Here is a 25,339-nt window from a genome sequence, read left to right as displayed (position 1 = left end):
GAAATTTCTTGTTTATTTCTTCGATATCATGTATACTTGCAATCCCATATTGCTTCGTATCAGATATTGATGTTTCATCGATTTTATAATGAATTTTCAAGGAATTAAGAAAAGTATCGATATTAATGTGATTTGCAATCAATTGAATGAATCCATATAAAGTAACATAGGTGTTTATAACCACTTCTTCTATGAAATAGTCAACAAATTATTGTTACTGTCCAATTCACCATTATAATGAATCGAAATAAGTAAAGTTATCATCATTCTCTTGTATTTGAAGATCGATCTCGCATTGATATGTATTTTGGAATTCACTATTACTGAATTTTTTATTAAAATTTTAAGGTTAACTGAAAAGCTCTTCTTTTTTTTTTTTAATTTGCAGCAGTTAATAAACACTGTGGAAGATTTTTCAACCCACATCCCTTATAACGGTTGGATATACAATTTAGAAAATCAATCAATCAACCACCAAAATTTCGATTCTTTTAGTGTTGAGCTAATAGTTGCCAATTTTTTTTGATCTTAAAATTGCTAATTAATTCTAAGCTAAAAGTTGTCAATTAATGGCCCATTGTCGATAAGTACTCCGGCCCATTTTTAAGTCGACTGCAGCCCATGAAGAAAGGTATATACTTGGCACAATGCTCAACCTCAGCTTATCGTAGCGGCAGAATTGTAAGGTCTCACAATACTCGCCGCCTACTTCTCTATACTCAGTAACTCTATTTTCTCTCTCGTCTCGCTTGCTCATATTTCTACTACTTTTTCCTTCCGATTCTGAGTTTCTACCTTAGTTTCCCTTTGATCTGTGTTGTGATTTGATTTTCTCAGGTAAAAGTTCACTTGAAATGAATATTTTAATGAAATTTTATGTTTTTTGTAAGGTGATTTTTATCTAGATCTAGTCCAGATCTGTTGTTTGTTTGAAGTTATGTTCGTAAATAGATATATGTTTTTATTCAAGTGTGAAATATTTTAGTCGTAAGTCGAATCTTATGGATTCATTTGATGTTGTGTTTGAGTATGTTTAGAGGCTCTTGATGCTTTTGGTTAGGATATATATACGTTTTAGTTCATATTAATACTCCGGATGCTGTTTGCTTTTCCTCTGTTGAAAGATGTGATCAAACTGTTCCGACGATTTCCTTTTATGTATAAATATGTGATTTTGTGTTTCTTTATGGAGTCTAATTTGAAATTATCACAGTTTAGTTATTGAACTTCAAACTTTTAACCATCTCCTTCTGTTATGTGTGCTTATTTTCAAGTAAGTAAGAGTAATTGTTCTGTAAACTCCAGTCATATTGTATGTTCTGTTTGGATCTCTTGAATTAGTTCGTTGTTTTTTAGTTGGTGACTCGGTCACATGGATCTACACTTTAGGAGAATAAAGAGTGTTTTGGTTGATGTTTAACATTGATTGTGGTTCCAAATGGCAGGAACAGAAAGTATTCTTAGTTACGACTACAAGCATTCAAAATGGTGAAGTTCACTGCTGAAGAGCTTAGAAGGATTATGGACTACAAGCATAACATTCGTAATATGTCTGTTATTGCTCATGTGGACCATGGTAAGCAACTAAACAAATATTTATAACATTGCTAGTCTAAACTTTTTCTTGTAAAATTGTTATCCATGTCAAATGGGAAGGGATCTTGATTATGATCCCTTGTGATCACCTGGAATTAATTCTTGGCATTGAAACAAAACCTTATATGTATTTGGGGTGGAAAAGTTTGCTTAGTATTGTTTCATTAGTTTTTTTCTCCTTTGCGTGTCCATGGAACATATTCTTTGGTAATAGTGTACTATCTATGGTTGAACTTATCAGATGATGAGTTGGAGTTTCTAATTCCGTGATATATTTAACCTGACAGGAAAATCTACCCTTACCGATTCTCTGGTGGCTGCTGCTGGTATCATTGCTCAGGAAGTTGCAGGTGATGTCAGAATGACAGATACTCGTGCAGACGAGGCTGAGCGTGGTATCACCATCAAGTCTACTGGTATTTCACTTTACTACGAGATGACTGATGAATCCTTGAGGAACTTCAAGGGAGAGAGAAATGGGAACGAGTACCTCATCAACCTCATCGATTCACCTGGGCACGTTGATTTCTCATCTGAAGTGACTGCTGCTCTTCGTATTACTGATGGTGCTCTTGTTGTGGTTGATTGTGTGGAAGGTGTCTGTGTCCAGACGGAGACTGTGCTCCGTCAGGCCCTTGGTGAAAGGATTCGTCCTGTCTTGACAGTTAACAAGATGGACAGGTGTTTCCTTGAGCTTCAGGTTGATGGAGAGGAGGCCTATCAGACGTTCCAAAGGGTTATTGAGAACGCTAATGTTATCATGGCTACATACGAGGACCCCCTTCTTGGTGACGTCCAGGTTTATCCCGAGAAAGGTACCGTTGCTTTCTCTGCTGGATTGCATGGGTGGGCTTTCACTCTCACCAATTTTGCCAAGATGTATGCTTCAAAATTTGGTGTTGATGAGTCTAAGATGATGGAAAGGCTGTGGGGCGAGAACTTTTTTGACCCTGCCACCAAAAAGTGGACCACCAAAAACACTGGGACAGCTTCATGCAAGCGTGGGTTTGTTCAATTCTGCTATGAGCCAATCAAGCAGATTATCAACACTTGCATGAATGATCAGAAAGATAAGCTCTGGCCAATGTTGCAGAAGCTTGGTGTAACCATGAAATCTGATGAAAAAGATTTGATGGGCAAGGCACTGATGAAGCGTGTGATGCAGACCTGGCTTCCCGCAAGTACTGCTCTTCTGGAAATGATGATATATCATCTTCCATCTCCTTCCACAGCTCAAAGATACCGTGTGGAAAACCTGTACGAGGGACCCCTTGATGATGCTTATGCCAATGCCATCAGGAACTGTGACCCAGAAGGGCCGCTCATGCTTTATGTATCCAAGATGATTCCAGCATCTGACAAGGGTAGATTCTTTGCTTTTGGTCGTGTTTTCGCTGGGAAAGTTTCTACTGGTATGAAAGTTAGAATCATGGGTCCTAACTATGTTCCTGGTGAAAAGAAGGATTTATATGTTAAGAATATCCAGCGAACTGTTATTTGGATGGGTAAGAGGCAAGAAACTGTTGAGGATGTTCCCTGTGGCAACACTGTTGCCATGGTTGGGTTAGATCAATTTATTACCAAGAATGCAACATTGACCAATGAAAAGGAAGTTGATGCCCACCCAATCAGAGCTATGAAGTTTTCTGTCTCACCAGTTGTGCGTGTTGCTGTTCAGTGCAAGGTTGCATCTGACCTTCCCAAGCTTGTTGAAGGGTTGAAACGTCTGGCAAAATCTGATCCTATGGTTGTTTGTTCTATTGAAGAGTCTGGAGAGCATATTATTGCTGGTGCAGGAGAACTCCACCTTGAGATCTGTCTAAAGGATTTGCAGGATGACTTTATGGGCGGTGCCGAAATTATAAAATCTGATCCTGTTGTCTCCTTCCGTGAGACAGTCCTCGAGAAGTCTAGTCGGACTGTGATGAGCAAGTCTCCTAACAAGCATAACCGTTTGTACATGGAGGCTAGACCAATGGAGGAAGGGCTTGCTGAGGCTATTGATGATGGACGCATTGGCCCTAGGGATGACCCCAAAGTTCGTTCCAAGATCTTGGCTGAGGAGTTTGGTTGGGACAAAGATCTTGCAAAGAAGATTTGGTGCTTTGGTCCTGAGACAACTGGTCCCAACATGGTGGTGGATATGTGTAAGGGAGTTCAGTACCTGAATGAAATTAAGGATTCCGTTGTTGCTGGGTTCCAGTGGGCTTCCAAGGAGGGTGCATTGGCTGAAGAGAACATGAGAGGTATTTGCTTTGAAGTCTGTGATGTTGTTCTTCATTCTGATGCTATTCACAGGGGTGGTGGCCAAGTTATTCCCACTGCTAGGAGGGTTATCTATGCTTCTCAGCTTACTGCCAAACCCCGCCTGTTGGAGCCCGTTTACCTTGTGGAGATTCAGGCTCCGGAGCAAGCTCTCGGTGGAATATATAGTGTTCTGAACCAGAAGCGTGGACATGTGTTTGAGGAGATGCAGAGGCCAGGAACCCCTCTTTACAACATCAAGGCTTACCTTCCTGTCGTTGAGTCTTTTGGATTTTCAGGTACTTTGAGGGCTGCTACTTCAGGTCAAGCTTTCCCACAATGTGTGTTTGATCATTGGGAAATGATGTCATCTGACCCATTGGAAGTTGGCTCACAAGCTAATCAACTTGTCCTTGATATCCGCAAGAGGAAGGGTTTGAAGGAACAGATGACCCCTCTATCCGAGTTTGAGGACAAGCTTTAAGCTTGTGGATTTTTCAGCATGGCAGAGGTTTTTGATGGACACTTTTGCTTAATTGGGTCTGCATAAGTTTTGTTTTACATTTATCTGTGTTTTCGTACGTTTACCATTTTCCATGTAGGAGTTTGAACCGTAAGTGAGCTATTGCGTTACTTCTTTATGTCATTTACAGAGACAAAAATCTTGCCCTTTGCATATTTCTAGTGCTTTTTAAGTTATCTTAACAAATTCCATTTGTGGCTTTGTCCTTTCCCCAACCCCACAAATTTTTCCAACTTTGCATGTGTATGCTAAGAGTGCTGATGTTGCATTGTCTGCAAGTCTTCGTTTCCCCAAAACACTGCAACGTTGAACTGCGGTGAGAATGCTATAGGATTTACCTTTTGGAACACTAGGCTAGGTCGTTGAGGGTTAAACCTATTGATCAAGGCGGCCTAATACAAGGTTTCTAATCTATCTTGTCAGAGTTGCAAAGACATATTCCATTGCTTTTTCCCGACCTTTGGAATTTGTCAATGAAGCAACCTTTGTGGAAGAGACTTTCACGTTCAATAGCGTTTCTCCGTGATATGACAATAGACTTGTTGCTTGACAATTTGTTACTCCGCAGATTAAATGGATGCAAGACTAAGGATTAGCTGACAAATTCTCATGTGGAATTTTCTAGATCAATCACATATGAGAAATTCTCGATAAAGATGATTCATGCCATCAAGTCAATGGCTTTGCGATCTCAAGCTGATATTGCCCCAGAGTTGGTTAAATGATAAGAGAAGATAACAGGAAAATGTCAAGGACTTGCTCTATTTTTTCTTATAACAGATGGACTCACTCTCTAATAGTGAGAAGAAACAATAATGGTGGATAATGTTTACCGACTCAGTTCAAAGTTTTGTACTGATGTTAACCAACTTACTACACCTTAGTTAACAGAACTTACAAGACTGGTTGGAATTGGAATAATACTCTAGTTCCTATGTAACATTCCTAGAGGGGCAAGAGATTCCAGTTCTTAGTTGACATGATTATGGGGGTTATCTTCTTGAGCAGTTGGAGAAAAGAGTGTTAGAGAAGATTATATTTATGGACTTATTCGTTGATCCTATAGTATATTCGCAAAAATAAGATCCAAAAGGTGGGGGTAGAAATAAGTTGTCGTCATGAATTTTGTGTGGGTGGGGGCAGAGCGTGTTAATTCTGAAGATTTTGAAGCTGATTCGCATTATTATTTGCGGGGTAGGGTAGAGCGGGAAGCTGTTTTAACATGCAAAATTAAAATTTGCCCACTGAATAACCTTTTAACCCGCATAACCCCCTCCTCCTCCCCCTCCATTCTAAAATAATTGAATTGTTGAAATATGAAACACACCTTAAGTAAAAAAAAAACATAAATTAATCATGTTTTTTAATTTTTGACCTTTCCAAACTCCATACTAATCTCTCAACATTCATTTAATTCATTCTTGGAACTCAACCTTAAGATTTAATTAATAAATAATAAAATTGAAAATTTTTTCCAACATCTATTTTGAATAGTGAACAATTCAATAAAATACATATTCAATTAAAATTTTCTTAAAAGATGTGATAAGTCGTCTACTATACTTGGTCCTTATTGGTGCAATTGATTCCATTTCATCATCCATAGATACTTGGATACTTCTTTGGTGAAAGGAACAAAATAGTACTGCTATTTTAAATTTGGTGTATAATCTTTTCTTTTGTAAAATTGCCTCACCTCGTAAAGAACAAATCATTTCAAAATCTTTTTTCTTCAAAATAATAACTACTTCTATTGGCCACCGTAGTGACAATAACTTTTGTCCTTTTTTTCTATTTCCCAATTGTGCATCCTTTGTCTCCTTGTGCAGGAAAAGACACATATCTAGGGACTAGGGCACTTCATGAACAACCAAGTGCCAACCCATATAGTTAAATAAGTTAAGGTTGTTGGACTTCACTCCTCCATTGAATGTTGAAGGAAATCAAAATTGAAGAGACACGAAATTTGGGAATTTTCTGTATATCTTTTTTAATATTGTATCTATCCATCTTATATACAAATACCTAACTAATAATCTATTAAAGAAAATAAAAAATCCTACATATTTGTGCTATTCTCATTGGCTGAAAAAATAACAAACTAACTAAATTTGTTTTTATGTACAGGTGTTGTATATTGAGATGTATGGTCCAGATTTGATCCATCAAGCTTCAATGGTTGTGATGTTATCTTGAACATGAATGGCTGTGATGTAATGTGGGAAATCAATGGGTGTGATCAACCTGTCCATTATTTGGATTTGGACACATAAATATCTTATCTTCTTTTCTTCTTCTGGAGACTTCTATGTCTCTGTCGGTTGAGTTCCTTCTTCTTTCTTTTTTGTTTTTCTCTTCATCTTCTCTTCAGCTTCTTACTGTATGTTCATCTTCAGAGATGGCTTCTTGCCAACATCCCCCCTCAAGTTGGGGGGAAGGGTCATAACACCCAACTTGTCCATCAATGCACGGTGAGAAGCCCCAGAGAGAGGCTTGGTAAACAAATCGGCAAGCTGATGATGAGAAGGAACAAAATGCAGTGAAATCAGATCGGAGAGAAATTGTTGACGCACGAAGTGACAGTCCAAATCAACGTGTTTCGTGCGTTCGTGGAAGACAGGATTCCGAGCGATATGAATAGCTGCCTGACTATCAGAATGAAGAGGAATAGGGAGAGAGGGAGGAGTAGATAGATCATCCAGGAGACGCACTAACCAGGTAAGCTCCGCTGTAACTCGTCTCATCGATCTGTACTCTGCTTCGGCAGAAGAAAGGGAAACAGACATCTGTTTCTTGGATTTCCACGAAATAGGGGCACCTCCCAGTGTAATAAAGAAACCACTAACTGATCTACGACTGTCCTTGCAGAAAGCCCAGTCGGCGTCGCAAAAAGCAAGGAGATCAAAAGAGGGCAGAGATGAAAGAAGAATGCCTTGGCCTGGATCTTCCCTAAGATAACGAAGCACCCTCTGGGCAGCTGAGAAATGGGAAAGACAAGGCCGCTGCATGTATTGACTAAGGCACAGAACGACATAGGAGAGATCAGGTCTAGTATGAGTCAAAAAATTCAATTTTCCAACTAGATGCCGATATGCAGTGGGGTTGTCCAGGAAAGGTCCATCATCAGCTTGCAACTTCATGTAAGGGTCAAGAGGTGAGGATACACTTGAACCAGTGCAGTCAAATTCCTTAAGAAGATTCATAGCAAACTGTCGTTGACTGATGATGAAACCTGAGGCTTCCCTGATTATTTCCATGCCCAGAAAATAGTTGATATCACCCAACATTTTGACTTTAAATTCAGCATTGAGAAAATGAGTAACATCAAGAATTTCAGAAACAGCATCACCTGTGAGTAAAATGTCATCCACATAAACTGCAATAATGGAAACAAGACCACCAGTAGTCTTGAAAAACAGAGAATAGTCATTTAAAGAGCTAGTATATCCTTTGAAACTTAAAGCTCCAGCAAGCCTAGCATACCACTGTCGAGATGCTTGCTTAAGACCATACAAGGACTTCCTGAGAAGACAAACATGCCTAGGTAAAGGAGGGTCCAAACCTGCTAGGAATATCATATAAACCTCCTCTTGCAATTCACCATGTAGGAAAGCATTGTTGACATCAAGTTGAGACACTCTCCAGCCTTTCTTGATAGCAACTGTGAGTAAACATCTAATAGTGGTCATTTTGACCACTGGGGAAAAAGTTTCAGTAAAATCTATGCCTTCTTGTTGAACATCCCCCCTTACGACCAGTCTGGCTTTCAACCTTTCTATGGATCCATCTGATTTATGTTTTACTTTAAATACCCATTTACATGGCAAAGGTTTCTTTCCGGCAGGTAATTCCATTACTGACCATGTGTTATTATCTTGTAGGGCTTGAATTTCAGCTTTCATTGCTTGGACCCAACCAGGGTGTTGGCTTGCCTCAGCATAACTTGTAGGCTCTAAAATTTGTGAAAAGGATTGAAGCAGGTTCTGGTTGGAGAGAGATAGAGATGCAAAAAAGAAAATGGTTGGTGTAGTGGGATGAATGAAACAGGAATTTGTAACATCAGTCAACTGAATGCTGTTACATATGAAATCTTGAAGGTAAGCAGGTGCCTGTTTAATTCTGGTTGATTGTCTAGTGGAAAGAGGTAGAGTTTGAGTATGAGATGGTTGAAGGTCAGGAAAGCCAGAAGGGACAATATGAGGAGGAATTTGAGAAGTAGATGGTGAATCTGAGGAAGAACTGGAGTGTTAGGTGTGGGTGGAGGTGGAGCAGGTGAATGAAAATGTGGTGAACCAGAGATAGGTTTGGTAGGCTCAGCAGCAAGATCAAATGGTGGAAAAAGAGTCCCACCTGAATGAGGGATTTTGGCAAAAGGGTAGTATTCTTCATAAAACTTTACATTCCTAGAAACAAACACTTTCCTGGTTTCCATATCCAGAACTTTATACCCTTTTTGAGTCTGAGAATATCCCAAAAAAACACATGTTTTAGCTCTAGGTTTGAATTTGTCTCTGTGTTGTGCTAGACTAGAAACAAAACACAAACATCCAAAACACTTAAAATTGTTGTAGGATGGTGATTTTCTGAAAAGAACTTGATATGGGGATTTGTTCTTCAAGACCTTAGTAGGCAGTCTGTTAATGAGATGAGTGGCAGTGAGTATACTATTTCATTGTATTGTTCTTTGCTAAATTGATTTCCCTGGTTAGTGATGAATTGAGTTGGTTGAGCAGTAGGTGTGGAGTTCATGTTCTCAGCTTCTTCATTTCCTATAGCAGCATTCCCTCTGATATTGTGTCCATACTCCTTGGGCTTGGTGAATTCAAAATCCTCAGGGAAACCATGAAGTCTGAAGCAGTCATCATGTACATGTCCTATCTTCTTACAGTAAGTACAAGAAACATTAGAGTTGTATTTTGCTCTCCTCTGCTTGAACCTCTGGCTAACTCCTCCTCTTGTAGGTTTAGCAGCACTGTGTCCATTCAAATAAGGACTGTTTCCTCCCTTGTTAAGCTGATTTCCAGGTTTGTAGTTTCCCTTCATTCTCCCAGAAACCATAAAGGAACCAGAATCAGGTGGGATGCTGAAAGCAGTAACACTAGCTTCTCTTTGATTTTCATCTTGAAGTAGCAAAGAATAGGCAACATCCATTGATGGCAATGGATTCATCATGATGATGGTACTCCTAGCTTGGGCATAGGCATCATTGAGGCCCATAAGAAAGTGAATTAACTTTTGATCTTCTAGTGACTTCATTAACTTACCCTTACCATCACATAGACAGACACAGGTGCAATATGAAGCAAGGTTAAGAGATTCTAGCTCATCCCATATCCTTTTAAGCTTGGTAAAATACCCAGCTATGTTATTGTTTCCCTGCACTACAGTTGACAATTCCTTTTGAAGTTGATAGAGTTTAGCTCCATCCAGCTTTCCAAATCTTTGTTCCAAACTATCCCATAGCTCTTTAGCTGTTTTTGAGTAAATAACACTATCTCTAATATCTAGAGATAGTGCATTCAAAAGCCATGCTATTATCATATCATTTACACAGCTCCATTGTTCATAATCTTTAGATGTTGGTTCTGGTGCTTTAATGCATCCATTGATAAAGCCTAATTTCTTTTTTGCAAACAAGGCTATGAATATTGATCTTCTCCATCCTGGAAAACCTTTTCCATCAAATATAGAATGGATGAGATTCATCCCAGGGGAATCTGAAGGATTGAGGTGATATGGGTGGCCTACATCATAAGTCACTATGTTGTTATTTGCAGCTTCAGCAACTGATGCAACATTGTCACCCATTTCTGCTTACCCTTTTGTGAGTAAGTTGAAGCTGTGACAACAGTAATGAAGATGATGATACAGAAATTGAGAGGTGGATCGAGATCAGTGCTCTGATACCATGAAGGAAATCAAAATTGAAGAGACGAAATTTGGGAATTTTCTGTATATCTTTCTCAATATTGTATCTATCCATCTTATATACAAATACCTAACTAATAATCTATTAAAGAAAATAAAAAATCCTACATATTTGTGCTATTCTCATTGGCTGAAAAAATAACAAACTAACTAAATTTGTTTTTATGTACAGGTGTTGTATATTGAGATGTATGGTCCAGATTTGATCCATCAAGATAGCTTCAATGGTTGTGATGTTATCTTGAACATGAATGGCTGTGATGTAATGTGGGAAATCAATGGTTGTGATCAACCTGTCCATTATTTGGATTTGGACACATAAATATCTTCTTTTCTTTTCTTCTTCTGGAGACTTCTATGTCTCTGTCGGTTGAGTTCCTTCTTCTTTCTTCTTTGTTTTTCTCTTCATCTTCTCTTCAGCTTCTTGCTGTATGTTCATCTTCAGAGATGGCTTCTTGCCAACAAATGTACCAAAAAGTAAATTAAAAGAGAAAATGCCAATCTCTCTGTATTTACTACTTTGTTTACCTTTCGCCGTCTTGGCTTTGCTCTTCTTCTTCTACCTCTACGTTGTCTTTTCAAGAGGTAGGGACGACGAGTGGTGATCAAAACAGCCCGAATGCAAGGAATTTCTGACGTGCAGCTCGAAAAACTCCCTAGAATCATCGGAAAAGATTTGAGGTTGGGAAATGATTGTGCAATTTGCTTGGATGTGATTGGAAATGAGGAACTTGCAAGGTTGGTTTCCTGGTTGCAAACATGGATTCCACTTAGAATGTGTCGATCTTTGGTTCTCCAAGCAGCCAATTTGTCCTGTTTTGTAGACACAAGCTTGAGCCTGAGTTGTTCATTAACCAAGATCAAAACAATCTATGTGAAGTTTTGATAGGTAGAGTTATTCGGTATCTCTGTATTGCTGAGGTATTTACAAATTGAGGTATACACCCTACCGTGCTCTTATATAATAAAGAGCTCCCATTTAATAAAAACTTACAATCGTTGCAAAATGCAATTTTCTTTTATTAGTGATTTGGGGTTTTAGTGGCACAGCAGTAGAGAGTGTTCTTTTTGATTTTGTGAGAAAAAAATAAAAAACAAAGTTTATCTAACGATACATATAGATGATGGTTTACTTAAAAATACCAAGAACAGGGAAAGTATAATACTGAAGAATCAGATGAGACTTCTTGAAATGTGACAGCTTAGAGCAAGGGGCTTAAATCAGTACATTTCTTATCATCATAATTTTAATCAAACGAGACTAATGAGTATTAGAACATGTATACAAAGATGGCAACAGTTCATTATTTGCATGATCTCAATTAGGATTTGAGACCATTATAACTAGGGGTGTTCATGGTTCGGTTTGGATCGGTTATTGATTAAAACCATAACCAAACAAATTTAATCGGTTATTAAATGTCTAAAACCATAACCAAACCAAGTAAAATAATAACCACGGGTTTGGTTATTGTCGGTTTGGTTCGGTTTGATTCGGTTATTCGATTTATGATTAGCCGAGATAATTCAAATATTCTCTCTCTACATTCTTCAAATTCTTATGAAACTTTTTTTTCCTCACAAAACAGAAAATGAAACAACTTAAACATTCAGAAAAAAAAGAAAACAACTTAAAATCAATTTAAAATTTGAAAAACTCCTTACAAACCTTCTCAAAATTTGACAATCTTATACTTGGGGTTGAGGAGTTGAGGTTGCTCTTGAGCCTTCACTGTTAGTCTATGACTGTGAGTCTGTGACTTTGTGAGAAACCAACGTGAGAGGAACAAAAATGTAAAAGGAAAATAGATACTAGGGTTTTAAAGTTTTAACTTTTACTTTATGTTGCTGCCTGCTGCTCAAGTGCTTAGTGCTTATTAGAAATTTAGGATTTAGAATTGGGCTTGAGAGTTGTGCTAATGAGCTTGGATTGTTGGACTTGGACCGCTGTTTAGTGTTTATTAGAATTTATAATTGGGCTTGAGAGTTGGGTTTGGATTGTTGGGCCTTAAAAATAAGTATATTAATATTAAATTAATAATTAAAACGTATAAAATATCTTTAATTATTTATGAAAAACTAATATTATACATATAAATAATTATAAATTTTAAGTATATAATTATCGATTTGGTTCGGTTATTTATTCGGTTATTTTTTTCTATAACCATAACCAAACCAAATATTATCGGTTATTCAAATTTAAAACCAAACCAAACTGAATGTCGGTTTTTTTATTCGGTTTGGTTAAAATTTCGATTTGGTTTTGGTTTTTAACCAAAACTGTGAACAGCCCTAATTATAACCAACTACAAATCATGTTTCTGAGACTTGGTTACTTCAAAGAAGGGGAAACTTTATCATAGGTACCTCAGTTCCCTTGGTTGTTCGAGTACATGGCAATTTAAAGTTGGATCAAGCTAGAAGCAATGCATACGCTCGCTATCAAAAAAAGCAGCAGCAAAAAGTCACTTAGTTTCTGGAAAAAACATTTTCGTTCACACTAAACCCCTTTTTTAACCCTTCATCTTCAAAAAGTAAGATCAAACTTTTGTACAGGTGAGGGAATATAGTTGGAACATTCTCAAAGCTTTGTTCATTACAAGGTTTAAGCTTTGTGCACAAAATGCTAGATAGTGCCAACGACTGAGGTTGTTCCTCAGGATATTATGATACAACATGCATGATGGGGAGGGTGTATAATACCACCAAGTAAGAAGAAGCACAATATGTATAATAGGAACATACTGTAATACTTTCTACATTAGGAACTACATTGAACTAGTTAGAAGGAAGAGAGACGACTAGTAAAGTGATGTGTAGTGAATTCTATGTAGGTAGGGCTGTGTAGAATATACCCAATGTGGTTTGACTCCAGACCTCACATATGGCGAGAACTTTGTGCACGCCTTGAATACGTATTCTTTCTCCCTTGGTAAACAAAGATCATCAAAAGCTTAAATACAGAATTATGTGAGTCAGCATTTAGGGGTGTATTTATGAAGCTGATACGGATTTTGATTTCTGCCGGGGAGGAACATGAAGGTACGCCTTCATCGTGTCATATGCTGTGAAACCAATTGCCACTGAGGGAACAATCTGCCAAAAAAACCAATGGCAGTTTTGGTGAGTTACTCAAGAAATCTAGCAACATCAAATATGGTACATCTCTAACTAATACTAGACAGTAGATCTCATCCATCTTGGAATGATAATTTGCACTGTGTTCTTTGTCAAATGCTAAGATATGATTCCTCTTTTGCTACCTATAGATGCGACAAGAACAAATCCAAATTTAAACATGGTAGGAATTTGGCTCCTTTATAGGAAGTGCAGAAGTGGGACATACTTGTGGTGTAACCATAAAAGGAGATTGACATTCAATAATTCAGTAGTCATGAAAATATCCTTATCTCTTTTCACCCCCATTTCAGTTCAGCGTTTCCACTCAGTAGGTTAAAGAAATAAATCATAACAGGAGATTGGGAAAGGAAATGTGATGATAACTGGTTATTCAGGAAAACAGGAGGGACCAAGATAATCTTTATTTTTTGAAGAGTGGTGAACTGACAAGGATAGTTAATTTAACGTCATGTCATGCAGAATGGATTGTCAAAAGAGACCTGTTAAATGTAATATTTAACACAACCCAAATGCCATTTCTTGATGTTTCTATACTCATTGAGATCAAGTATAAATGACTGACTGACTTTGTTTTTCAAATGTCAGGTATTCTATACTGTATAGTATATGAATGAACAAAATGATATCATAATTAGCTAACAAGAATTGGGGATTTTACACAATTATTCAGAAGTTCATTTAGTTTCTAAACCCCACAGAAGTGTCATGAAAGGGAATACCTTTATGCTTTTTCCTACAAATAAAAAAAGGGCAGCCCGGTGCACTAAAGCTCCCGCTATGCGCGGGGTCCGGGGAAGGGCCTGACCACAAGGGTCTATTGTAGTTAGGTAATTTGCATTGTTCCCTAATTCAATCAATAAACATAATAAAGCAAAAAACTGTTAGCAAACATAAGAAGTAAATACATTAATTTATCAATTTTTCCTCATTAGAAATGTCACTTTCATCATTAACTTTATGATCCTTCCAACAAACGTGCAATAAGTACCTGTCACAACACTATAGTTGGACAAACTTGGTTGTTTTAACCACATGATTATTGCTTTTGTTTTGCTAGTCATTCCTATTTGTTTTTCGTTTCTTCAGTTAATCAACATTCAAGTTACCAAAAAGTATTTCCACTAAAGTTTAACCCAACTCCCAAATGGAATGTGCCAAAATGTGTATTATGGGCAAAATATATAGCATTCAAAATTGTGTCAACTAGAAATTCTTTAAAGAACAAGTGATAAAATAAAGTTGTAGTGAAAAAGGCTACTATTAAACCAAACTTTTTACCTTCATATAATTAACACTGAGCCCTGCAAACAATTGTCTCCAACCTTGATTACGAACAATTGAAGAAAGTCCATCAAATGTGTTCCTATATCTGGCTCTGTCTTGCAATGAAGGTTGCAGATGCTCTACCTGAATAAAATATATTTTCATAGTTTATAAATTCATATGCACAAGGGACATGCTTAAAATGTGTGAAAAACTTAACTACATTTATCTGTGGCAGTGCTAGTGCACACTATTTACTCCCTCTGTTCTAAAAAGAGTGACAACTTTGAATATTCGGAAACAATGTAACTTTAAACTCCCAATTTTACCCTTAATAAGATGATATCATGGCCACACAAATGTCATGACATGTATAAGACCACAAGTTCCAAAAGTATTTCTTTCTTAAACTTTGTATCTAATCAAACAAGTTCAAATGAAACGAAGGGAGTATATTTCAGTAAGGCTTTCACAGAGGGATTAGTACAAACAAACACAAGTCAGTCACTCAGATACTGATGGAGTTCCAGAAGCACAGATGATGCACAGAAATACTAATCACTCCATTGGATATAGAATGGACATGAACTCAAAATATAAGAAAATTTTAGGGCATAGAGTGGCCTGATAGACCAGAGCTAATCTGCATCAACACTGGTCTAATACAGGCACTCATTCAATCAACACATCATTCAATCAACACAAAGTGTATAGAGGTTATGTTGAGTTATGCCATGTATGAGGGTGATACCTGCATCTGCCTCCTAACCACGTCCAATGGGTATGTAAATGTCTGACCCAATAAACCAGCTATAGCTCCACATGAGAGCCGCATCATAATGGAGGATTGGTGCTCTTCGGGAACATGTCTCTTTAACTCCTCATAAACGTAAAACTTCAATCCAGCATAAGGAAGAATACCAATAAGGGTGGGCCCTGTTCCGAATATAAATTGTGTCATTTGTGCATCATTGATATTCATAAAGAATTAAAACCATAAAGCATTTATGCAAAGACTTAGGCAATGCTTGTACAACCATGAACATACACACACAAACTGTAAAAGTTAGGGACGAATGACAGATTTTAGAAATGAGAGACATTAATCTAAACATTCACAAAAAAGAACAATTAAACTTTCACTTTTATTAAGATTGTTTTTTTAATTTTGGAGTGTTCTCAGATTCTGTCCAATTTACCAACTTAAATTTTTTTCCTCATTAGCGGTTGGATTTGGGGGCTATGCGGAGGGGTAGGAGTAGACCGAAAAAGTATTGGAGAGAGGTAATTAGACAAGATATGGCTGTACACCATAAAACTGAGGACATGACCTTAGATAGCAAAGAGTGGAGGTCGCGGATGAAGATAGAAGGCTAGTAGGGATAGAATGGTGTCTTACCGTGCGTCGATTTAGGGTGGTTGTAGGTCTAGGCGTGCCTTTATAGTGGTGTTGCTATTGCCTTTGATTATTGCAGTACTTTGCTATAGTTATTGTTCTTGTCTTGTAAATTTTGCATTGCATTTCATTTTTTTTTATTTCTATTTTTACTTTTTATTTATTTATTTATTATTTTTTATTTTTTCTTCTTTCTTTTTTTCTTTTTTCTTTAAGCTATATATATTGTTTTTTTTTCTCTCGTACTTGGAATTGTGACTTTCGAGCCAAAGGTCTTTCGGAAACAACCTCTCTATCTTCATGAGGTAGTGGTAAGGTCTGCGTACATCCTACCCTCCCCAGACCCCACTTGTGGGATTCCACTGGGTTGTTGTTGTTGTTGTTGTTATTTTCATTTTGAGTTTCATACTAATTTTAAGGCACCTAGGACTCTCTTTTATTGTTGTTATAAAATCCCAAATTTATCAAAACAAATTTTTTTCTGCTTTTGAGTCTACCTATTTCGAGCTATAATAAAATTTCAACTTATACCCAATCAAACTAAAATATGGCATAGGAGGATTAAACAAGTAACACGAACAACACGGTTCATCAGTTTCAGCGATTTTCCAAAATTGCAGTAAAGATAAAAATACAAAGTACTTGAAACAACATAAAACCCAACATTAGTTGTCTAAATTTAATATAAAAGTCTGCTCATCCTTTTTGATTGAGGATATAATTTCAAGGGGTACCGACATTATGATATTTCAAAATTTTCATTTATAGCAAAAATGATTCAAACATTCTGTTAATTTTGCATCTGGAAGAAAAGAACTACATATGAAAAAGGAAATTAGGAGGTAGAGTCTGGTTGGTCTTTTCTGGAATTACAGAAGTACCAACTATGGTTTCATGAGTTGATCCAATGCAACAACTTCATAAAAAAAGAAAGGTTTGATGAATTACCGAAAATAAAATATCAAAGAACAGAAAAATGACCAGATGACCAGTGATACACAAACTCAAGTTCAACTTGAATATGCAATCCAAAATATGGTTATCTGCGATGATATTCACTTTTAATGCATATGCTTTTGAAGTTTTATAACCCAGTTAATTGCAGATGAGTCAATTAGGCAGTAAAAGTTCATTATTCAATATGAACCAACAAATACTTACCTACACCTCGATAAAGTGCACGGAGTCCTCCTTCCTTGTAGACAGCCTCTAGGACATTTTTAGTGCCTCTATATTGAGGATGAACATGAGTTGGTCTACTGCCATTCCCCAAATTTCCTCTTGTGTCCTTGACCTAAAGAAAGATAAAGGGAGAAAACAAACATGGACGATAGCCATCCAAACAGTTTAATGCCATGAAAATAGATAGAGTATGCCAACACTCAAAGGGTAAAATTTATATTTGTTTGATCTGGTGAACCTACATGATACAAAGAGTAAGAGAATATAGAATCATTTGCAAAAATCCTTAGTGAAAAGTAATATTTTTGGAGGAACTCTGGCATATGCAAGATATAAACAGAATGGCCAAGTTGGAGCACACAAGCAGTGTGCGTTCCTTTTAACCTAATTTTTGAATCAGTCAAAATGATAATTTGTCAGTGTGCTTTATCTAAAAGACAAGTTCGAGCAGAAAACTGATACCAGGATGCAACTTTTATTAATTGATGCAGCAGAATGGAGTTCCACAAAGAATCTAACAGTCAAACTAACCAGGAAAGAAATCCTAAGTTGTTGAGTAACTTGAGAGAGACAGAGAAAGAGAAGGGACAGATCATTCCTCCATCATATATGGTTTACATGAGTGTTTAATAAAGTAGGGCAGCTTACCTATGATAGTTTACACATCTTAATGAATTAACAAGGTATATTGCCATTTTGATGAAGTCAAAAATCAGATAAAACTATTCACCCTACTAAAGGAAGGAAATTGGTGCTGCAAATCAGATCAATTTCCAACTTTGCCAGGGTGTGTTAATGGAAAAATTCAATAGGCAAAGCACAAATCTAGCTATTGCAAAATAGTAAAACTGTCAAATGCAATCAGACATGTAAGAGAAAAGAAAGAAAAATAAATGTATTTTAACAAATTAAGCACCTGATAAGCCAGTTTGGTCCGAGCCAAATCAAGGGGATATGTACATAAAACTGCAGTTCCTCCGGACGCTGAGCCAGCCAAAAGATCTACAACAGGTCCTGTTCCTAACGCAGAGTAATTATTCAATATCCATCCTCGATACCGCTCGTAGGTCATGTAATGAAGTGCAGCATATGGGACAATTCTGAGAACGCTTGCTCCATTTCCTCTGCAATACATCGTGTCATGAATAACAAATACTTCCACAACAAACTCTAGCTTTTAAACAGTAAAATCTAAACTTACTTGTAAAATCCAATAACACCTTCATGCTTCAGAAGCTTCTTTAGAGATCGATGAACTCCAAGGGAATGATATCCTTCAGTTCTTGTCTACAAGAATTAAGGAGAAGAGCGAGCAGGAGGAAGTTAGGAATGTAACTAAAACTGAATCAAAGGCATCAAATTATAGGATTAAGTAGCCATGTGAAGAATGTAAAGAAACAAAATATACAATAAGCATCCGGCAGATTCATTCAAGTGGAAACATGAGAAGCCAACTGAGGATAAAGAACAACTAGATAAGTTGGTGGTGATACATATATTTCAATCAATTTCAGAAAACAAACAACACTAATGACTTAGAGAAACTGGAAACAAAAATTTCCCTCAGAAGACATGTAACTAGAATGGTGCAACTGCTTTTCATTCATCCAATCAATAAATACTCCAAGCAGACTAATTTCTCTCAGTGTAGAGAAGATCAAAAGAAAATGCCTATGCATAATACTAAATATAGAAATATGTTATTCTTTTTGGGACCGACTAAAAAGGGAAGTGAGTTGTATATATTGGGACAAAATTGAGTATACAACTAAACAAAAATCATTTAGTTTGTCTAGACCCGTACAAATTGGCATAAACAATTGATCACTTTAAAACATGGGAAGCTAGATATAACAGTGTCTCTATTCCTTTTTCACCTGCAAAAGTATTTTGACACGCTCCAATGGAGCAACTGCAGTTTTGGCAAATGCACCAGCAGATCCTCCAGCAATCAGCTCCTTCACATATATTGGCAAACCATCAAAAACTGAAACCTCTGTATGAGCAGAAGAAGAAGACCCATCAACTAACCCTGCCACATTTGTGGACAAAGTAGTCCCTTGTGTAGAAGAACTCATCTTCAGATGGAACAACTTACTATCCACCTTGTAGATTATAAAATTCCTTGGCCCACCTATCTCTTGGGATACAAAAGGGTAAAACCTTTTGCTCAAATGGGTAAACCAATGGCTTGAGAACAACCGGAATTGAACACCGTATGTTCACAAGCCTACCTTGTTTTTCACCAATTATTACAAGTATCATGAAACAGATGCAAAGAAAATTGAACAAACACAAGGCTAACAAGATCCAAACTGAAATAAGTACTACTTCTTTCAATATCAAACTTCAATCTTGCCCATATGACCAAATCTCGCAATCCAAGAATACCCAGAATCGAAAAATCTAAAGGCAGTCGATAAAATTAATACTCATTTTGATACAAGCAATGCACAAATGGATGTATTCCCAGATGACGCACAAGAAAAGCACAAAAATGTGTGGATTAATACAAGAAACAAATTGGGTTTCCGCAGAATCTCGTATTTTTTCTGATTCTTGAAGGTAACGTTTTCAATTGACTCGTCCCCAGATTCGTTTTCCTCCCTGGTTCTAGGAAGGCTGATGAATTGGGAATATGGGGACTGGTCAAATTCGGTATCTCTCAGCTCATGCAAATCTGTCATATAAAAAAACTCAATGTAGGGGTATTTTTTTTTTTTTTAGAAAGTAAAAAAGTAAAATAAAAAAATATATTCATACATGAATTTTTTTTCTAGCAAAATTTAGGGGATATTTAATCTTTTTTCACACATAAAAAAATAAGAGAAATAAAAGAAAGAACTGTGAATGAAAAAGGAGATAAAAGTGTAAAAGAAATTTGAAACTATTTTTTTGCAGTTATATTATAATTTAAAATTATTTTTTCTGCTATATTGAAATTTAATTTTTGTATTTATAAAATAAAAAATTGGGGCATGTATAATAAATTTTACAAAAAGTAGTGAGGAAAATAAAATTGATCATTAAAATAATAAATTTAAATTAATCGTTGAATAAAAAATGTATGAAAAGGACCAAATATATCCCTATATGAATTATTTTTTTAATAAAAAACTTTTAAAAAATAATTTAAAAATAATTTTTTCACTTTCGTTAGAGGAAAATAGTATACGTGAGTCATCTATGTTATAATAGGAGTATATATGAGTCACTATCATAACGAGGGTATATTAGCTATAAATGATAAAATTGAGGGTATATCAAGCCCTTTAAACTTACATGTAATTTTTATTTTATCATTACATGTTAATTGTTCAAAAAACAAAAGGAAGAAATTTGTATGTGAGGTTTAAAGAAGAAATTTTTACATAAATAAATTTTTTTTAGATTAATAATTACCTTTTTAGGGTGTATTTTTTTTGTTATAATTTATAACATATTTACCTTAATTAATAACAAAAATTATCCAATTATCCCCTCTCTCTTTCTGCGTTTGTCTCTCCCCTCTCTCTTTCTTTCTGCCTTTTTGCCTCTTTCTATGTCCGTATCTCTCTCTCACTTCTTCGCCGGAGATGGCTTCTCCCGCACATATCCAATATATTATTATCCTCTGCAAATTCAAATTCAAATTGCAACATTCGTTTTGTTTTACAAGAAGAAACATCCATTTTTATACTAATAAATGACCCGCAATAAAGAATCACGAGCTCCGACTAATTCCATAAACAATGGCGTTCAAATCTGTAAGAAAATGGATGGCTACGACTGTTAAGATCTGTAGATTTGTACGATTGTTGCTGCCATTGTTCTTCCTGCGGTTACTTTTTTTTAAACAAAAAAAAATCCACATTCTGTATGTATTAATTGTTTGGTAATGTTATCATTTGGGTTGGTTGAAACTATTGGTAATCCTGCGATGGTCTGATAGTGGTGAAGAAGTGAAGTTTTGATTTTTTTATTTATTAAAGTTGAATTAAAATTGTAATAAATATAAACCATAGTCGTAATACAATTCGAATTCAATAGTATACATTGTTATGAATTGGATAGTTGTTATTTCAGAACAAATATAATATATTTCTAACAATGTAAACTAATTTAAATAGTATCGAAATATTTAAAATTCACATATAATACTTATAATACATTTGTATTAAAAATATTTTAATAATATATTCACTACATTCGTTGAAAGATGTCTATAATATGTATCATATATTGAATCCAAAATATATTATAATTGTTGTTTATTTTTTTTCATATTAACGATGTTAAAAGTGTATTATACTTGAATTTCAAATATTCAAATTAGTCTATGTGTTACTATATTAATACTGTGTTAGAAATATATTTATATAAATTTAGCTATTTTGATACCCGAGAAAAAAGACACTTCCATTGTTTCTAAATATAACACATTTCTAACAATGTAAGCTAATTTAAATAGTACTAGAATATTTAAAATTCACATATAATACTTATAATACATTTGTATTACAAATATTTTTGTTATATATTCACCACATGCATTTAAACATGACTATAATATGTATAATATAATGAATTCAAAGTGTATTAAAATTGTCGTTTATATATATTTTTTTATTAATGATGTTACAAAATATTATACCTAAATTTCAAACATTCAAGTACTATTTAAATGTCACGACTCTGACTCGCCGTGATTGACACTCACACTAATCCTTCTGTGGGATAACCATTATTACAGCCCAAACTAATAGCACTCGCAATGATATAGAATATTTAAAGATGCGGAAGTAGGTTTAATAATAAAGAAATGGCTGAGTTCCCATAAACTCAAAAATATCTAGTTATCAATCCCAAATATGCGGAATTTAACTCCTATGAACTGAAAGTCGAATGTATCAAAACTCTAGCAAAACATCAAGTCTAGGAAAGGGGATGCAACCCCAACAAGTCATAGAATAACAGTGTTTAAAAGTCTAAGTCCTGAAAGAGGGACTAGAATAAGGGGAGTCCACGACAGCCTGGAAGGGAGGGCTCACCTTTGAACTGTGGCAGCTAACGATCCTCTATTCTAGGTCTCTCAACAGTCGTCTGAATATGCCCTGTACTCAACAAAGACAAAATAAGTGTAGTATCAATACACAAAACAACAATATACTGGTAGGATCATGTGGCTAGCCAGAAGCGAGACATGAACAAGTAAATACAACGCCCTAAGCAGATATATGGAGAACAAACTTAACCATATCATCTCCTAACCAGTACTCAACATTATCAAAGTTTATCAGCCTCAATATTATGCAATTTCACATAAGGGTCCTCTCATGGGACCTGCAACTACCTATTTATGCGTCAGGATGTGACACTTGGTCTAGAGTTGTATCGGAACATGACACTCGAACCAAATGTGTGTTGGAACGTGACACCCGATCCAAATGTGTATTGGAACGTGAAACCCGATCCAAATGTGAGTCGAAACATGACATCCGATCCAAGCATACAAGTCAACCACAATCACAGTGAATAGTCAAACTATCATATCTACCAAGAACAGGTTCATTACAAGTCATGGCCGGTAAGTAATCCTTTCACATAGATCATTGCATTCTTTCCTATTCATATACACATATGTATGCAGTGGAGTAATTTAATAATTACATGAATCACATTCAGGAAACAAACCATCACCTACCTTGAAATCAAGCTTTGACAACTCTAAAGTGCAGGAGTTTTCCCTTTCCGAGTTCGTTCAGCTTGTTGTTGGTCTAGAAACAGTAATAACATACAAAGGATCAACACAAGGGCCTAATTTACATGAATTATAACATAATTCCTCTCTTAGGCCAAACCCATGATCCTAACCTCCATTGTAGGGCTATTTTACACCATTAGTTTCAGTCCAAAACCCTCCCCCAATGATTACCAACCATAGTCTATGGGTTCTAGGAATCAAACTAAAAGTTGAGGGAGTAATTACTTTCCTTTGGCACAAATTATGGTGGAAATCAACAAGAATTCGCCATAGGTCGCTTCTAGTTTCTTAAGAACGAAATGAGAATGAATAAAATCGTTTTGGGACTTTTTCGTGACTTAAGTCACGTTCTGAAGAAATTAATCCCGCTCTAGCAGGATAGGAAAAGACGGAGATCTCATAAAGAGTCTCAAAGTATCCCTTTTTACAACACACCCATGTCCCAAGACGTCTTAAAATATATCTTTCACGCAAAATTCAATTCCGGGAGTTTTACTCACCCGAATCCGATTCTGTAAAGCCATACAAGCTCCGTATCATCCTTGCTATAAGTTAACCTTATAAAATTAAAGATTCAATTCCCTATTCAATTTCGAATCACCCTAGACTTCTCATGACTCCGAATTCGACCAATTCTGGCCTAGACTCAAATTTTCCGAATTCACTGGCCAAACTTTTTTGGCTTGAATTCCTTCCCTATTGGATTATTCATAAAAAATAAAGTAGGTCATTACAATAGATACTAATTTACCCATCACTCATCTCCGAGTGACCAACTAGGAAAAATAGGTTAAGACAGAGATAGAGTAGTACCTGATTCGACGAACAGTTGAGGGTTCTTGTCTCGCATGTCCTTTTAGGTTTTCCAAGTAGCTTCCTCTACTGGATGATGCTTCCACTAAAATTTTACATAATTTCTTTGGTCCTCAGCTTTCGTACATCACGATCCAAGATTGCCATTAGCTCTTTTTCATACTGAAGATCTTTGTTTAACAAAACTGAGTTCCATTTAATGATGTAATATCCATCTTGATAGTATCTCTTCAGCATGAAAACATGAAACACCGGATGTACCCACACAAGCTAGGTGGTAATGCCAATCTGTAAGCCACTGGCCCTACATGGTCAAGAATCTTAAAAGGGCCAATATAACGAGGGATGAGCTTGCCCTTCTTACTTTAATAGGTGACACTTTTAGAAGAACTTACTCACCAGTATGGAAAGTCATGTCCCTTATCTTATGATCAACATACTCTTTTTGACGACTATGAGCTGCTAAAAGTTTAGCTTGGACGCTCCTTACCTTTTCCTGAGCATCCTTTACTAAGTCCATCCCCAAAGGCTCCACTTCTACAGCTTCAAACCACCCTATGGGAGACCTACATCCCCTCCTATAAAGGAATTCGAATGGTGCCATCTTAATGCTGGAGTGGTAACTATTATTATAGGAGAATTCACACAAGGGAAAAACTTATCCCAATGTCCCCCAAAGTCAATCACACATGCTCTCAACATATCTTCCAGCACTTGGATGGTCCTCTTTGACTGTTATCCGTGGATGAAATACTGTGCTGAAAGTGAGTTGAGTGCCCAACTCTTCATGTAATTCCCCCAAAATTTAGAGGTGAACTGCGTATCACGGTTTGAAATGATAAAAAGAGGCACCTGTGCAGCATTACTATCTCCTTCACATAACGTTTTGCCAATTATTGTGCATTGTAGTCCACTTTAACTGGAATAAAGTGCGCTAACTTCGTCAATCTGTCAATCACTATCTAAATGGAATCATACTTCCCCAAGGTCTTGGGGAGTCCCACCACAAAGTCCATGGATATCCTTTCCCACTTTTACTCTAAAATTGGCATCCTTTGAAGCAATCCTACAAGTATTTGGTGCTCATATTTTACCTTTTGACAATTATGGCGCTTAGCTACATACTCAGCTATGTCTTTCGTCATCCCCCGGCCACCAATATAGACGCTTTAAGTCTTGATGCATCTTGGTCACTTCGGGATGAATAAAGTACCGTGAAATATGAGATTCAGACAATTATTTCTGAATTATGCCATCTACCCGAGGAACACAAATCCTTCCCCTAAAGTTGAGCACCCCACCTATATCAAGGACTGCATCCTGGGCCTTGCCCAATAAAACTTTTTCTCTAATCTCATTCAAGTTCACATCCTCAAACCGCTTGACCTTAATCTCTTTAATAAATATGGGTCTTAGATCACTGGTTATCACCCTACCCTTTTATGAGATGCCTAGCCTCATGAATTTGGCTTCCAAGACCTGAATATCTCTAGCCAAGGGCCACTTG

At 36.3% G+C, this 25,339-nt stretch overlaps 2 protein-coding genes across 4 annotated transcripts; one reads left to right on the top strand and one right to left on the bottom strand.

The window, feature by feature from the left end:
* The first annotated feature begins 647 nt into the window (after nt 1–647).
* On the top strand, nt 648–4,554 carry LOC129889221 (elongation factor 2). Of its 2 annotated transcripts, none has more exons than XM_055964430.1 (3): nt 648–722; nt 1,446–1,576; nt 1,884–4,554. In XM_055964430.1, exons 2-3 carry the CDS (start codon nt 1,486–1,488, stop codon nt 4,322–4,324), a joined length of 2,532 nt encoding a protein of 843 aa, XP_055820405.1. In that variant the 5' UTR covers nt 648–722; nt 1,446–1,485; the 3' UTR covers nt 4,325–4,554. The 2 variants fall into 2 exon arrangements, with proteins under 2 accessions (XP_055820405.1, XP_055820404.1); XM_055964429.1 differs by having other exon boundaries at nt 671–837.
* Nucleotides 4,555–10,612: 6,058 nt separating this feature from the next.
* LOC129889220 (mitochondrial carrier protein CoAc1) lies at nt 10,613–19,948 on the bottom strand. Of its 2 annotated transcripts, XR_008766849.1 has the most exons (8): nt 19,154–19,948; nt 18,478–18,563; nt 18,193–18,400; nt 17,256–17,388; nt 15,450–15,634; nt 14,714–14,842; nt 13,150–13,390; nt 10,613–11,104 (listed from the first exon to the last, which is right to left on the bottom strand). XR_008766849.1 is itself a non-coding variant. In XM_055964428.1 (7 exons), exons 1-7 carry the CDS (start codon nt 19,352–19,354, stop codon nt 13,289–13,291), a joined length of 1,044 nt encoding a protein of 347 aa, XP_055820403.1. In that variant the 5' UTR covers nt 19,355–19,948; the 3' UTR covers nt 13,005–13,288. The 2 variants fall into 2 exon arrangements, 1 of the variants encoding a protein (XP_055820403.1); XM_055964428.1 differs by lacking the exon at nt 10,613–11,104 and having other exon boundaries at nt 13,005–13,390.
* Between the last annotated feature and the right edge of the window lie 5,391 nt (nt 19,949–25,339).

Source organism: Solanum dulcamara, chromosome 5, assembly GCF_947179165.1.
Source record: "Solanum dulcamara chromosome 5, daSolDulc1.2, whole genome shotgun sequence".
Lineage (NCBI taxonomy): Eukaryota > Viridiplantae > Streptophyta > Magnoliopsida > Solanales > Solanaceae > Solanum > Solanum dulcamara.
This window is presented reverse-complemented; position numbering and strand designations above follow the sequence as displayed.